The 14,154-nt window shown below is 50.1% G+C and overlaps 6 protein-coding genes across 6 annotated transcripts; 2 read left to right on the forward strand and 4 right to left on the reverse strand.

The window, feature by feature from the left end:
• Positions 1-396: 396 nt before the first annotated feature.
• N7489_006031 (Frag1/DRAM/Sfk1 family protein) lies at positions 397-1,408 on the forward strand (the record flags this gene model as incomplete). The annotated part of the gene is made up of 4 exons (XM_056711781.1): positions 397-451; positions 514-595; positions 662-931; positions 997-1,408. 4 exons carry the CDS (start codon positions 397-399, stop codon positions 1,406-1,408), a joined length of 819 nt encoding a protein of 272 aa, XP_056565496.1.
• A 429-nt stretch (positions 1,409-1,837) lies between these two features.
• On the reverse strand, positions 1,838-3,036 carry N7489_006032 (tyrosine-protein phosphatase; the record flags this gene model as incomplete). Its single annotated transcript, XM_056711782.1, has 5 exons — positions 1,838-2,333; positions 2,395-2,625; positions 2,680-2,759; positions 2,835-2,871; positions 2,930-3,036. The coding sequence occupies 5 exons, from the start codon at positions 3,034-3,036 to the stop codon at positions 1,838-1,840; spliced, it is 951 nt and encodes a 316-aa protein (XP_056565497.1).
• Positions 3,037-3,605: 569 nt separating this feature from the next.
• On the reverse strand, positions 3,606-6,712 carry N7489_006033 (glycoside hydrolase family 35 protein; the record flags this gene model as incomplete). Its single annotated transcript, XM_056711783.1, has 4 exons — positions 3,606-4,740; positions 4,793-5,294; positions 5,350-6,426; positions 6,478-6,712. 4 exons carry the CDS (start codon positions 6,710-6,712, stop codon positions 3,606-3,608), a joined length of 2,949 nt encoding a protein of 982 aa, XP_056565498.1.
• Positions 6,713-7,020: 308 nt separating this feature from the next.
• On the reverse strand, positions 7,021-8,292 carry N7489_006034 (ankyrin repeat domain-containing protein; the record flags this gene model as incomplete). Its single annotated transcript, XM_056711784.1, has 1 exon — positions 7,021-8,292. The coding sequence occupies one exon, from the start codon at positions 8,290-8,292 to the stop codon at positions 7,021-7,023; it is 1,272 nt and encodes a 423-aa protein (XP_056565499.1).
• A 1,110-nt stretch (positions 8,293-9,402) lies between these two features.
• N7489_006035 (ankyrin repeat domain-containing protein) lies at positions 9,403-10,617 on the forward strand (the record flags this gene model as incomplete). The annotated part of the gene is made up of 1 exon (XM_056711785.1): positions 9,403-10,617. One exon carries the CDS (start codon positions 9,403-9,405, stop codon positions 10,615-10,617), a length of 1,215 nt encoding a protein of 404 aa, XP_056565500.1.
• A 623-nt stretch (positions 10,618-11,240) lies between these two features.
• N7489_006036 (uncharacterized protein) lies at positions 11,241-14,032 on the reverse strand (the record flags this gene model as incomplete). Its single annotated transcript, XM_056711786.1, has 4 exons — positions 11,241-12,334; positions 12,387-13,784; positions 13,844-13,927; positions 13,987-14,032. The coding sequence occupies 4 exons, from the start codon at positions 14,030-14,032 to the stop codon at positions 11,241-11,243; spliced, it is 2,622 nt and encodes an 873-aa protein (XP_056565501.1).
• Positions 14,033-14,154: the final 122 nt, after the last annotated feature.

The raw sequence follows: 14,154 nt of genomic DNA on the forward strand, positions 1-14,154 counted from the left end.
CCCTACCACATAAGTAATTGGGTATAAACAAATATATCTTGCGCATCATCGTTGTCCCGGTTCCAACTTGATATATTCCTTTGTCATCTAAGCGCCACTGTCGCCCCCTTTAAGCCTCTCATTTAAACCTGGAATGCTGTATTCCTGTCAGTGTACATAGATACAGGGATATAGGTGAGTTGCAGTGGGGAAATGCTTGGAATCCACCTCTTTCCATCCTATCCAATATGGAATCACATCTTGGAGAAGCTGCGACTGACAGGACCCTATAGGCTTGCATTGTGCTTTCAATCCTCCACTCTCGTTGATTTGAGGTTTTAGCGGACATACAAACATACCTTCATTGCATCAAGATCGGTCTCGAAGTACAACCAGTACAGCTCAAAAGTCGCAAAGATGTGGATTATATCATTTTGGATGTTTCCGTTGATATCAGCCTGCATGTGGGTTGGTAAGGCACCCCCCGCATGGAACTGGATATTATGTTCTGGGCTGCAGCTAACGTGGTCTTAGCAATGTTGATTGCCATGCTGGTCACCTGGGTCAACGAGGGGAGACCGCACTATCCTAGTATGGACAACGGACAAACCATTGCGTATGTCTTCTTCTCCGCCATTAGCCCATCCACCCATCCATCCATACGCTAACAGGACTGTTACAGGTATATTTCAGATGTCGGAGCACAACACTTGAAGCCGCTGTTCGTCGGAGGCAGCGTAGTTACCGTCGTTTTTCTCGATTTAGCTTTCCTTTCCGAGCGATGGCTTCGACACTCCAACCAGTTGGCCTCGAACAAGGGTAGATTGGACAAGACGTGCGCTATTCTGTCCATCTTCTTCGCGATCGCCGGTGCTGCCGGTCTGATCCTACTCGCTGTCTTTGATACACTCCGCCACCCGAAAATGCACGATGGTTTCATCGCCCTGTTCATGTGAGTCATGTCCACTCCTGGAAATATGCAGCCAACACCCAACTGACCAATCGATTCCCCTTCAGTGCTGGATACGTGATTAGTGCCATTTTGGTTTGCATCGAGTACCTTCGCATCGGAATCTTCTACCGTCGCGAACACCGCGTCTTGCTCGTCAGTTTCTTTATCAAGCTTGCTTTCGTCATTATCGAGCTCGCACTCGCCATCGGCTTCGGTGTCTGCATTGGAAGCAACCAATCGTCTAAGCAAAACCCCGGCGCTGTTCTCGAGTGGACGATCTCCTTCGTCTTCACTGGCTACGTTCTCTCCTTCGTCGTCGATCTATTGCCTTCCGTGCGCACCCGCAACCACGTGCCCCAGGGTGAGAAGTACCTAATGACCCAGCAAGGCCGTGAAGAGAATGTCTCCATCGAAGAGCCGCTGACCCATGACTCGATGGGCCCGAGCACCGGCTTTTACCGTGGCCAGCGTGTCTAATCCTTTTGATGTGATTCTTTATATTCCTGTATTTACTTATACGACGTGCACGATGTCCCTCGATACTCTGCTTTTGTTAATGGTTTCTTGATACCTGTCATGGATACTCATATATATGGTGTTTTGGGGAAGTTGGGCATACACTGTTAGATCAATACGTTGGCCTTGGGATACATATTTACATATATACTTCTATAGCAATTCAATCAACATTTTAGATATTTCCTAGTTCCTTTTCTCAATTTGTTTACTAGACATCAAAAACATCCAATCCCCCACCATTTATTATCTCGTATCCAAATGCTCAATGCTCATATAACAAGAAACGCTAGACCCATCCCAATGCCAAGGTCATTATCCGTATCTACATATCCCATATCAAATACAGAAATCCATAACCCCCAAACAAATCCCAAAACCCCAAAGAAATCAAACCAAAAACTTCCCCCGGATCCTCTCCTGCATCTCAAACCCAACCCCAACCCTCTCCAAATACCCCCTAACACCCCCATACCTCATCTCAAGATACCCCGTCGTCTCACCCACAAAACCAGGCGGACAACGCGTATAATCCTCCCCAAGCCCAATAGCCCTAATCTCCTCCATCCGCTCCTCAAACTCCGACACAAGCTCCAGCTCCGAGCGACCATAATCATCAACAATCGCCTCAGTCGGCACACCCCCAACAAGCAACAACATAAGCAAAACAACCAATCCCGTCCGGTCCTTCCCCTGCGTGCAGTGCACAAGCGTGGGATACGATTCCTCGCACGCCAGGATCTCAAACACAGCGCGGATCTCAGCCATGCTGGAATCGAGCGTGTCTTGCGCTAGACCCGTCAGGCCGCGCGGTTGCATTACCGAGCCGCAGACTAGACGCACGGCGTCGCTGCGGTAGCCTGTTGTTGCTAGGCCGATTGTTTTTCTATTGTTATTGTTATTAGAACGGTACTAGGATTGTGTGAAGGGGGTGCGGGGTGCATTACAGATATGTAAACCAGTCCAGTTTGGATAATAAGGCGCGTTCGAAGCCTTTGCCTGTTAGGCTTATTAGAGCTCGGGTGGAGCCGGGGATGTGGAGGAGATGTTCGTCTGGATTTGATGGGATTGGATCTGTCGGTGATTTTTCTGTTGGGTTTGATTTTTCTGATTCTGATTCTGATTCTGATTTGGCGATTTCGCCTCGACGTTTTCGCGTGCCCATTTGGTGTTCTGTTCTGTTTTTGGTATTAGTTTCTGCTTGCTTCTGTTTCTGGTTTTGCGGGACATACTGCGAACGCAGATCAATGACGGTGTGGATGTGTAGTTCTTCTGCTAGACGGCGTTTATCTCGTTCTGATGCGTCGTCGAGCTGTTATCGAATCAGTTTTCGGTTCTTCCGTCTGACAACGCATCAATGCAGCCATTTGAGCGGGGTTGGAATTACCCTTGCGCTGCGAAAGAAGACTCCTTCTTTCAGTATTCTATGTTAAATGGTTAGTTTTGTATTTAGAGACTTCAACATCGAGACGCGTAGCTCACTCTTTGCGACAGAATTGATTAACCGACCGGCCGACGTCGCGGAAATTGATGATGTTGTCGAAGGGCCGGTCGGGTGAGTCTAGATCCACGCTGTTATGGCGCGACATGGTGAATTAGGAATTAGGAATTAGAGAATATGGAATATAAGAAATCCGTCGAGATGAGGAGGAGGAGCGTGTTTAAACGTGTTTAAACATGTGGAGAAGTACAAATGGCGGTGGACGCGGACGTTGGGCAGACATCGCGTTTTGGCCGATAGTCGCCTGGACAATGAACTTTTTGTTTTTTTTTTTTGTTTTTTATTGCATTGTCATTGGTTGCATGTATGGAATTCAATGTTTATTGGTTTGTGTTGTCTTGAAAGAGTTGACTATATATAGCAGAGACGGGTGTTTTAGTTGGTTTCTATGTTGTATGGTCTAATCTAAGGACCTTTTTGTATGAATTGCTAGAAACTCGACAGGGAACTACTTGAGTGTCTGCTTTGAACTTCCTAGTACTTCAACAATGAAGTATTCAAGTCTGATGTCAACTAAAATCAAGGAAGCCCATAGATATATGTAGCGATGATGAAACAGGTACCGGAGCCAAACAAAGAACTTCCTCAGATCTAGACCGGGAACATCTCCAACGCGGATCAATTCACTAAGTCAACCTTGGAACACCAACACTTTACCTAAACATACTGTCCCCGGTTGTTCTCCCACTGTGGCTGCAGGTATGACCAATCGTGATTGAAGTTGAATCCAGTACGATAAGCCCCATATGCAACCAGATCCACCTGACTCAATCGGGCCCCCTGCTCCGTCAGTGCCCACAGACTAATCGCCAACGTATTCTCTCCACGGTTATTAATCACGCCCGGCGGGAAAGGGAACCTAGTCTGGGGCCCGATATGCGGCAGGTAATGACCAAACTGGTACCCATTCATGAAGATCTGAACCACTGCGGGGGCGTCAGCAGATGCACCGAGCTGCAGACCAATCGGAACGTCCAGGTCGGAGTCTAGATCGAGCTTGAAGGTGGTCGTGTAGAACCGGCCTGCTGCACCAGACACGCCGTCCAGCGGACTTTCTGATGTCGCTGTCTTGGACGCTTTGTATCCTGGCAGATGCCAGCCAAGACGCTCGCCGTAGAGACCTCCTTCGTTCATGGGTCCCCGGACGGGGTCGATGTTGGCTTCGCCGCCTGCGTTGCCTTGGATGCGCCAGGAGGTGAAATCGCCGCCAAGAAGCGTAGCGCCTAGTATTCCGCGCGGGTTCTGCGACCCGTTCGGTTTCACGTTTGCTTGGTCGTGGCCTGTGTAATCCATGACGACGGTTAGGACGTTGTCTTTCTTGCGTAAGGTAGAGCTGGTGAATTCGAGCTCCGCTGAGGTCGCGGCTAGGTCGGGGTCGCCAATGGCTCCACCGACGTAGACTCCGTTTAACCAGGCGGCCCAGCCGGCGGCGACGCCGTTCTGGACGGTGATGTTGGCGCCTGTTGCTGTCACACCGTCGAAGCTTCCGCGGTAGATCTTCGTTCCGGCATGGTAGCCGTAGTCGCCAGAGTAGAGTACGGGGAGTGTTAGTGGCGCTACGGAATTGACTGAGGTTGTTTTGTTGCAGACGGTCCAGCGAGAATCGTCATAGTCTGCATTAATCTCTGGAAGTGTATCTTGTGCTTTCCATGATTTCAGGGTTGGCAGTGATAGCTTGGCATGTTCGGCTCCTGGGGCTGATCCGATTAAGCTGCCGTAGCCTGTCTTCTTAGTTGGGATCTCCTTCCCATTCCATTTGATCTTGGTAACTTCTGAGTTTCCCGTGTAGACCCTGCAACTATATATTAGCTAGCAGCTAATTTGAGGGTAAGCATCCCACTTACTCAAGAGATGTTGCGTTTGCGTTGTCACCAACAAGACTGACTGTGTGCCCGCTGACACTTGCTGTGCGAACGAGATATGGCCCAAGAGCAAGGATCTGCTCACTGGGAGCTACTCGCGGATTGGAAGTAGTCGGCACTGCAAAGAAGTTCCACGCTGTCTCTTTGTCGAGAAGATAGACTAGCACGCCGTGCGAGAATTTCAGCACAGTGGTGCCATCTCCTTGAGAGTATGTGTATTTGGTGCCATGGGCCGATTCGGCGGAGCTCACTTTCGAATTGCCGTGTGTTTTGAAAGTCAGATGGGTTGGTGCATCTTTGAAGGCAAATTCTCCTTTCTGTCCGATATTCAAGTAGAAAACAATGACATCTACATCGAGGGTGGCGTAGGTCAAAACCTCGGCGGATGAATAGAGCAAGCTCGAGCCATCCCCGATTTGGTAGTCTGTGACTATAATTTTGCTCTGACGGCCGGCAAGCTCAATATTGGGGATGGTGAGGGCCCCTATTACGTGGACTCCAAGTTAGCGCAATTCTTCCTCCTAGACGCGGGCACATACCAGCTGAGGTGTTGACATTAAGCGAAGTAGTAGTCACAGCACGAGATGAGCTCGTGGAGTGCGCGAGAACATAGAAGCCAGCTTGAGTTTCTGGGTTCCGCAAGGCCCACGTGTAGATACTAGCATCGCTGGTGTACCCAGTCCCATTCCCTTCCATCTGCGTTTGGAGAAGACCGGACGACACGCGAGTAAACAGACCAATCAACTTGGTCTGCTTGAGCTTGTCCCGGATCTCACGAGACTCTCGCATGGGCGCAGAGTAATCATACGAAGTGTAAACGACAGGAGCAGCACTTTGGCCCCAAGAAGTTGCCCCCATCACCATATAGATATTGTGTAATGTGACCCTGGAGCCGATGTTGTTCTTATAGTAGACGTCGGCGAATTCAGGCGAAAGCTCGGTAGAGCATTGATCGTAGAAACTCCCTCCCCAGGCGGAGAACCAACCGCCCTCGAATTCGGGCAGGTACTCAGGCTGAGAACTCGAGTAATTCTGGAACCACTGGTAATAAGTGCGGACGAGATTGAACCCAGAGTTCGGGTTGGTGCACGACAGACCACCGGGATATGAATCCAGACCATAGATGTTGACGGCACCACCCACATCCTGATAGTCAGTCGACCAGCTCATCGAGCGCATTCCTTTTTCGTTATGTGTGCTCGGGACGATGATGCCGGCATCGCTGAAGGCGGCTTTGATTTGTTCCATGTACTTGACAACAGTGTTATCGGCACTGTGAATCGTCTCCTGCAACTCATTCTCGTGCTGGTTGAGAATGACCGGACCACCATTTGTGATTTGGTTGGCGGCGATGATCTTTCCGATCTCCTGGATCCACGGATACCATCGGTCATAGTAGGAGCTTGCGCTGGTGCGCGTGCTGCCCATTTGGCCATTAGATGCCCATAATGCAAACCCACCGGCGGAGGTCTCGGCATTGCAGTAAGGTCCAGCGCGCGCGATCACATACAGACCGGCCTGCTTGGCATAATCGAAAACACGTTGGACGTCATGGGCGCCATTCTCGAAGTCGAAAGTATCCTCGGAAGCGGAGTGGAAACTCCAGAAGAAATAGACTAATCGGAATGAGTACTATTGAAGCCTGGAGGGGTTGTCAAGTCACTCACTAGAAATCGCATTAAAGCCATTTGCCCGTAACTTCTGAAACACGTCGAGCCATAGCTCCGGCACGGGGAGTCGCTGGTAGTGGAATTCACCCGAAAACACGTATACCCTCTCTCCTTTGACAGAGAGGCTGTATTTATCCCATGTCACATCAGTAGTCTTGCCGTTATCTGTCGCAGAGACAAAGTGGCTGGAAATGAGCCCGAGGAGGACCGGGAGAAGTGCGAAAAGACGCATTGTTGGACGCTGTGCAGGTATCCATCTTGGAATATGACTTTGTTATAATGGGTGTATGCTTCGGTCCTCGCTATAGAGATACCCCGTACTCTGCTGGGATTGGTGGATGTTTTGGAGATTCAAAGTCCGATTAGGCAGTTTTCCAGGGTTTCCAGGGCCGTGAAGATGCGGGGAATGGCCGGCTTTCGACCGGGGCATTACATTTACATTTTATATGGATAGAAATGTGCCAATGGTAGAATAAAAGGAAGTGGCCAACATGTGAAAAAGTCTTGATAAACAGCTTGGTCTAATGATAATAGAAATGTTCATGACCCCTGGCGGCAGCGCCAACCAACATCTTGACATTTGAATGTCATCAGGCCTCCCTTTTTGTTTCTGTTGAAAGAAAATAACTTCCGATAACACCGACGACGTGATAAAAGATCCATTGGAGTCTCCCCGTCGAAATTGCGGGCATTTCGATCCGCTCCATGAGCAATAAGCAACTTGACCACTTCCCATTCCGATGTCAGCACTGCCAGGTGGAGAGGTGTATTGTCATCCGCATTCTTTGCAGCAATATCTGCTCCATGTTTCAATAGCAACCTGATTGTTTCAACCATTGCTTTCGTTGCTCCGTATGCCATGGCATGCAGCGGTGTTTGACCATAAGAGTCCACCACATTTACCTTCGCCCCAGGGGTCAGAATAAGCTTCACGAAACGCACGTTGTCGGTTTTGTAAAGGAGGTTCTGTCCTTCGCTGTCTTCAATGCTCCCACACTCTCCATGACTCAACAGAAGCTTCACCGATTTGTGAATGAATGAAACGCACGTTTCATTATCGACTTTCTCAGGTTCGGGCTCAGACATTGGGCATCGAAACTGGTCGACTCCATTTAACTCGTCTTCGTCTGAGTCGCATCCATAAGGGCTTGATCCTTCTGGGATGACCAATTGAAGTGAAGTTGGGCCAAAGGCAGTTCGGTATCTTATATTAGCATCAAGATCCAACAACTGGCTTATCAATTCAGTCCTATCTTCAAAGGTCTCTTTGATTCGATGCCAACCATTGAGTTTGTCAAGAGTAAGCCCGCAAGCAACGAGCAGTTCTATCATGGCCTTTTTGTTGTTTCGGTGTAGAGTAGTCTCACCGATGTAAGCCCGCACACTGGAGTCCGCGCCGTGGTTAACAAGAAGCCTCGCTGTTTCTTCATTGGAAAACGAACATTGGTTCGAGGATTCTATGAAACCATGAAGCACGTCCTTACTGCTCACATTCGCTCCGCGTTCGACAAGCAATTTCAAAATGCCGTTGGAGAACGAGCTACATTTGAATAGCGCACGTAATACCGGCGTATCCGGAAAGTAATGAAGCCCGATGAAATTGCAGTCGGCACCAAAATCCAGTAGTAGCTTCACGGTGGCATAATGGTCCACCACTGCCTTCTTCCTGGATCCGGAGCCAATTTCTTGCTTCTGACAAAAGCAGTGTCTCTCTAGGTAAATATAATCTACTTCTCCCACCGCGTCAGATAGAACTCCGATATACTCATCTGGTGGCAAGGTGCGGGAGTCAAAATCAAAATCAAGCAGCATTTTCATAATAGGAAAATAGCCGTTTCGAGCAGCATAATGTAGTGCGCGGGAAAAAGATCCCACCTTAACACTTGGAGTCTCTACCTTTATTTGATTCAGGTGTGCGAGAAGGTCCCCAACTATCTCCTCATAGCCATTCTTAACGGCCAAGTCCAAGCTTGAGCTACTCCAGTACTGTGTAGGTTTGCAATAACCACCTGGCGGCCGAGTTGGTTGATTTTGGAGCGTATCCTTAACGCATTCGATGTCTGCATTTATTGAAAGCAGGAGCCGGGTTCCATACACATCGCCAGCTCTAACACATTGTGTCAGCCCTTGTTGGAGTTCCCAATCCTCTCGTTGATGACGACAGTGCCATAAGAGAGGTTGACGAAGGTTGTGGTAGCATTCCAGGAGACAGATTATTTCGCGTACGGATATGGCTGCGGCAATTTCACATACCAACTCCGTTGGCAATGAAACGAGAGATATTTCTGCCATGTCGAGAAGTCACTTCAACTGGTAGCTTGGAGAGAGAAAGCAAGAAAAAGAAGTGAGAGAAAGAGACTTAATGAATCCATCCATGGATGGATGTCATGTGAGTTATGTAATGTGCTCAGTGTGAGTCTATTTCCTCTATTTCCATCTGTCTCCTTTGCACAAATGGTCAGTAGGTATATGGTATGCTTCAGCCTACTCCGACATCGCTTTCAAACGTCCGTAGCCAGGTACGGTAATTCAGACCTGACGAGGCTTTGATGAAATTCTCTGGTCTGGAGTTATACAACGTGGAAACACTGTGCCGGCACCAATGAGGCCGATTTTATGTACCTACATATATACTCTGTCCTTGACTATGTATGACTCTAGCTCAAAATGACCTCGGGATGTAACCGACGTTAAGATACCGCTACGATGGTCCAAGGTTCTTTTTGGATGTCTTTCTGGATGTCTTTCTGGATGTCCTTCATGTCATGTAAATTGTATTCTTGAGACACGAGTACCGTGGATGCTGTCGTCAGCTCCGTTGCCGTATTTGATGATTTCTTGGAGGCCACTTACGTAGGTAACTTTGCTCTTATCTTCCCTGTTAGTAACTCTTTCTCTCTTTTACCAACGCCCTCAAACAAAATGTCAATTTCACTTCTTTCACTGTCAAACGAACTGCTGTTTGTTATTCTAGCCGAACTAGAAGTCGAAGATGTCCTCTCAGTCCTCGAAACCCACCCCGATCTCTATCAGGTTTCATACAGGTGTCTCCGCAAACGCAGACGTCACCTCTCTCTGAGATCGTACTCCATCTCTGGAAATATCTCCAGGGTCCGAATATTGCTGAAAGCAGGTGCAAAAGCTGATGATTGGTCATTAACTTTCGGATCGTCCCTTGCCCGCGCTGCTGCAAATGGCCACGAAGAAATCGTGAAGTTACTTCTTGACCACGGCGCCCGAATGGATCACGAGGGGTTTCACCATCCACTCCAAGTTGCCGCATTGAAGGGATACTTTACTATCGTCAAGTTGATGCTTGATTACGGCGTTGATGTCAACACAAAAGGTCCACTTGGACACACTGCACTTACCGAAACCATCCTATACAAGGGTCGATATTCTTACCAGAAAGGAGGGCCGTGGATGGGACGTGGTCAATGTCTGTATAGGAGAAGCAAAACACCCTTCAGCTACTACGATACAACGAAGGTACTTCTCGAATACGGTGCTAATCCCAGTATTCCAAAGCCTTATGGTTCGGCATTACATACGGCCATGGAAAATTATCCCTACCTGCAGCAGGATACTGTGGGCTTGCTTCTGGAATACGGAGCCGATCCGAATGCTCGAATTTATGGCGACGTAACTCCATTACATTTGATTAATCCTACATGTACCAAGCCCAATGACCCTCGATGCACTGAAATAGCCAAACTCCTCCTTGCCCATGGTGCGGACGTGAATGCCCAAAATACGGACGGCATAACACCAATACACATCGCAGCAGCTGCTAATGGGCGGGGAGAAGCTCTCACTCGGATCTACCTCGACCATAGGGCCGACGTCAACATAGCTGATTCTTATGGATTAACGCCGCTCCATAGAGCGGTTGCAAGGTCACTCAACAATATTCCAGTAATAGAGCTGTTGTTGAAATCGGGTGCCAATGTAGGAGCGAAGGAAGCCGGCGGTAACACACCTTTGCATACGGCAGTCCGTTTCGAAGCACCCAATGAGGCAATCCAATTGCTTTTGAAGTATGGAGCAGATATGAACAGCTCAAATAAAGAATACGAGTGTGACACACCGTTGAAAATGATGGAAAAATGGCTTGGTGAGACCGTCGGTCTTCGCTAAACGTAGTAGTGTGACGGCTACTTATTATCCTTCTAGCTATAATACTAATAAAGCGAACAAACTCTATAGAAAGGTATACATCCAAGGAAATACCTAAACCTGTATCTAAAAGACCACTAAAAAGACCACCCCAAAAAGGTAAGACTGTGTCAGCGACTAGTTCAGTATCCTTATATACTACCGCATAGATATGAGTGGATTGTGAAGGTAGAGGATCAAGGTGCTGTAGGCAAGCACATCCAGATTACACCGATCGTCGAGACGGTCCCTTAGATATCCGTTCCTATGGAGCTCGCCACTGATCTTCGCTTTGGTTGATTAGCGCTTTAATTTAAGGCGGAGGAGGTTATTGGTTTGGATTAAGGATGGATGATCACCTTGGAAGACATGCCCAATGACCGCAATGGTTCCATAAAGACATCGTTATTAGATCAAGTACCTATATACGAAGCACCCAAAAATTACTAGAAAACTAAACAATCCAAATCCCCCAGAATCACCAGAATCACCAGATTTCAAGTCCCAAAAACACCAATAGATCACCCCGTAAGATCCAAAATAACACAATCGTACATCAAGTCAACCTTTCAAATAGACATACACATCAACATTCAATATGGCAATCACAGATTCTCAGAGAACCTCGATTCTCTTCTCCCGTTCACGGTCTCGCCAATAGTAGGCGGCACAGGAAGACTCTGTCCAATACTACTTTCCTGCAGACTCTGGATATCACCGCCGACATCCTTAGACGAAGATTGAACTCCCGAGTCATGACGGGATTCATCATCGTTCGACTGCTCCGGGCTACGCGAGACGGCCCTGAGGAGCGTTCTGCTCAGACGGTTCCTCTTCTTACCATTGCCATTTTGCTTGGTAGAGTTTCGCACAGAGTCGGCACTTTTAGTCTTGGTTACGTCAAGGTCGTTGCTGTAGTAGCTCGAAGATCTGTTGTGCGTCGCGACAGGTTCACCCACGCCAGGGGGGTGCGAGCCAAGTGCTGCACGGCGCGGCTCGTCGCGACCGGTTAGAGTGGCGCCGCCTTGAAAGGCGGGTTCGTTGTCTGTGTTTGACTCCGGCCCCGGCTGGTGTGGATAGATGGGGACTGGGCCACTGGAGCGGCGAACGAGACGATCGCGGAACCAGTTCTTGAGCTTGGTGTCGGCGCGCGGGCTTGTGACTGGTGGCGTAAAGTAGTGCACAATTGTTGGGCCTGCGGCGGCGGCGTCTCGCTGCTCGATCTGGGGCGGCTCAGTCTGGCTTCGTGTCGGCCGCCGTGGGACTGCCGCGGGCACGTCGTTTTCGTCGGGCTTTGAAGGTTGAGCCTCTGGGACAGAGGATGTGGCTGCAACAACGGTCGCGGGACCGGGTGTCTCTGTCACAATGGAAGTTTCCTCAGGAATGGTGACCCTTGAAGCATTGTCCTCTGTCTCAACAGAGGCTTGCTCGGGGATGGTCACCGTCGAAATATTGCTGTCTGCGGTTGTAGTCGGAGCCTGCTCTACTACAGCTCCCTGGGAGACCGCCTCCTGGGAGACCGCCCCCTGGGAGACCGCCCCCTGGGAGACCGCCCCCTGGGAGACAGGTGCCTGGGAGACAGGGGAGACAGCTTGAGCCTCTTCGGTCTCAGATTTCTCAACCCGAGCTCGTTTACCCTTCTTCCGCCACAAGAAGAATTTGGGAACCTTGCCCTCGGATTTGTCGCGCTTGCTTGCTTCTAATTCATTGGTCAGGTACACATTGAGAGAGTGAAAGACAGGGCAACTAACCTTTTTCTTGCTTCTCCAACTCCTTCACCTCAGCTTCGCGTTGACGCTCCACGGCAGCATGTCTCTGCTCCTCCTCAGCATCCAGACGGGCTTCGATATCATGGGCTCTCCGTAGCTCAGCATCCTCGGTAACCTCATGGAGAGCAGGCTGGAGGCGCGACCGAGCGATGGCGTCGATATCGGCCATGTCCATGTATTTTTGGCCGCCGATGTTCACTCGATTCCCTCGGGTGGTAGCGTCTTCGTAAACCTCTGCCTCCCGTCGCACGCGTTCCTGGGCAACTTCATCCCACTCCTTCTGCACGGAAGGCGGAGGGCGACCGGTGTCCGCGTACACTTGTGCCTCCATGTCCTGAAGGGTTTGGTCCACATTGCGGCGGGCAGCCTGCATAAGCAATTCACGATCCTTTGTCTTTTGCTCATCTACTTGATCCAACTTGGTCCGCAGGGTGGTCATCTGGCTCCGGATTTGCCGCGACTGCTCCGCGTCGGTCTGGGAGGCATCCGCGTCGCTTGAAGTTCTCTTGCGGCGGGTTGTCAAGCGTGACCGTTGTGGCTGAGGTGCAGTGCCATAATATCGCTGGTAGTCAGTATGCTCATCCTGCATGAGCGCGAGCTTCTCGGCAGCTCGCTTTTGCGCTGCCTCTTGTAGGGCGATCGCACGTCGGAGGGCAGTCCCGTCCGCGGTTGATACGGTCTTGCGGTAGCCCAGTTGACTCTGTCCTTTTTGAGCTGCTATGAGGGCAGGCGATTGGCCGGTTTCTTTCTTGGTGCTCGTGACTCTGTACATGTCCTTTGCCATTGAGATGGCAGCAGCGTGTTGCGAGTTCCGGTAGTTTTGTTCCTCGATTTCGCTTTGGACAGGTGGCGATGAAGTATACAGCTTCGGGTTAGTGTTAGCCGCATGTTGGATCCGGCTCGCTTCCATAGCAGGGTCTAAGTGGTCAAGAGGACCCCCCTCTTCCACGGGGGCCTGTAATTCGGAGGTAAGCCCTGGTTCACTGGGTGCCGAGTCGGCCCTCTTACGCGAGAGCGTGTAGGCGCCCGACGCGGCCTTGATTGCCTTGTCCCTCGGGTTGCCACCGACGGCTGTATAGTTGTAACCATCAGTTACTGAGCTGCCGCGTCTGTGGGCAGCTGATGTGGGGGCCTGGCACACAGAGGCTCTCTTTTCACGAACAGCGAGCATCGCGGCTCCCAGTCCCTCTGCACTGTGCTGACTGGTGGGTTGGGTTTGCTGGGGCGGAGCGTAATCCTTCACGCATAATGCAGCCTTCTCAGCGGCAGGCTGTCTAGCCGGCGGCCTCCATACCTCGACAGGTTTGCGATTCGCGTGCGCGAGGGCCGAGGCAGCGGAGGCGTGGCTGAGTTTTGGAGTACCACCGACCGCGCGTGTGTCTGCCGCAAGGCGCATTGTCAGCTTTTATTCGCCTATCGTATCGAGGGATGATACTCACTGAACTGCTGGGTGTTGGTTGCGGTCGGAGCGCGGAGAGATGCCCTTCGTTCAGGCTTTGTCACATATAGGGCAGCTGTCGCGGCTGTTTCACGTGAGGTTAGCGATCCGAGCGCAGGAGATTATTAGGATGCATCGTCTTACCATCATCTGCCAGCCGGGGCTGACGAGTCATTTGCACAGTTGCCATATTTCAGGAACTGCGACAAATTTAGAGACAACTGAAGTGGGAAAGAAAAGAAAGAGGAATCGCAGGGGACAAAACTATCAGTGTGTGGATATGGAATGGAAGTCCGGAAAGCTTCTTTCATC

This window comes from Penicillium chrysogenum (genome assembly GCF_028827035.1).
Source record: "Penicillium chrysogenum strain IBT 35668 chromosome Unknown utg000004l_segment0_segment0, whole genome shotgun sequence".
Classification (NCBI taxonomy): domain Eukaryota; kingdom Fungi; phylum Ascomycota; class Eurotiomycetes; order Eurotiales; family Aspergillaceae; genus Penicillium; species Penicillium chrysogenum.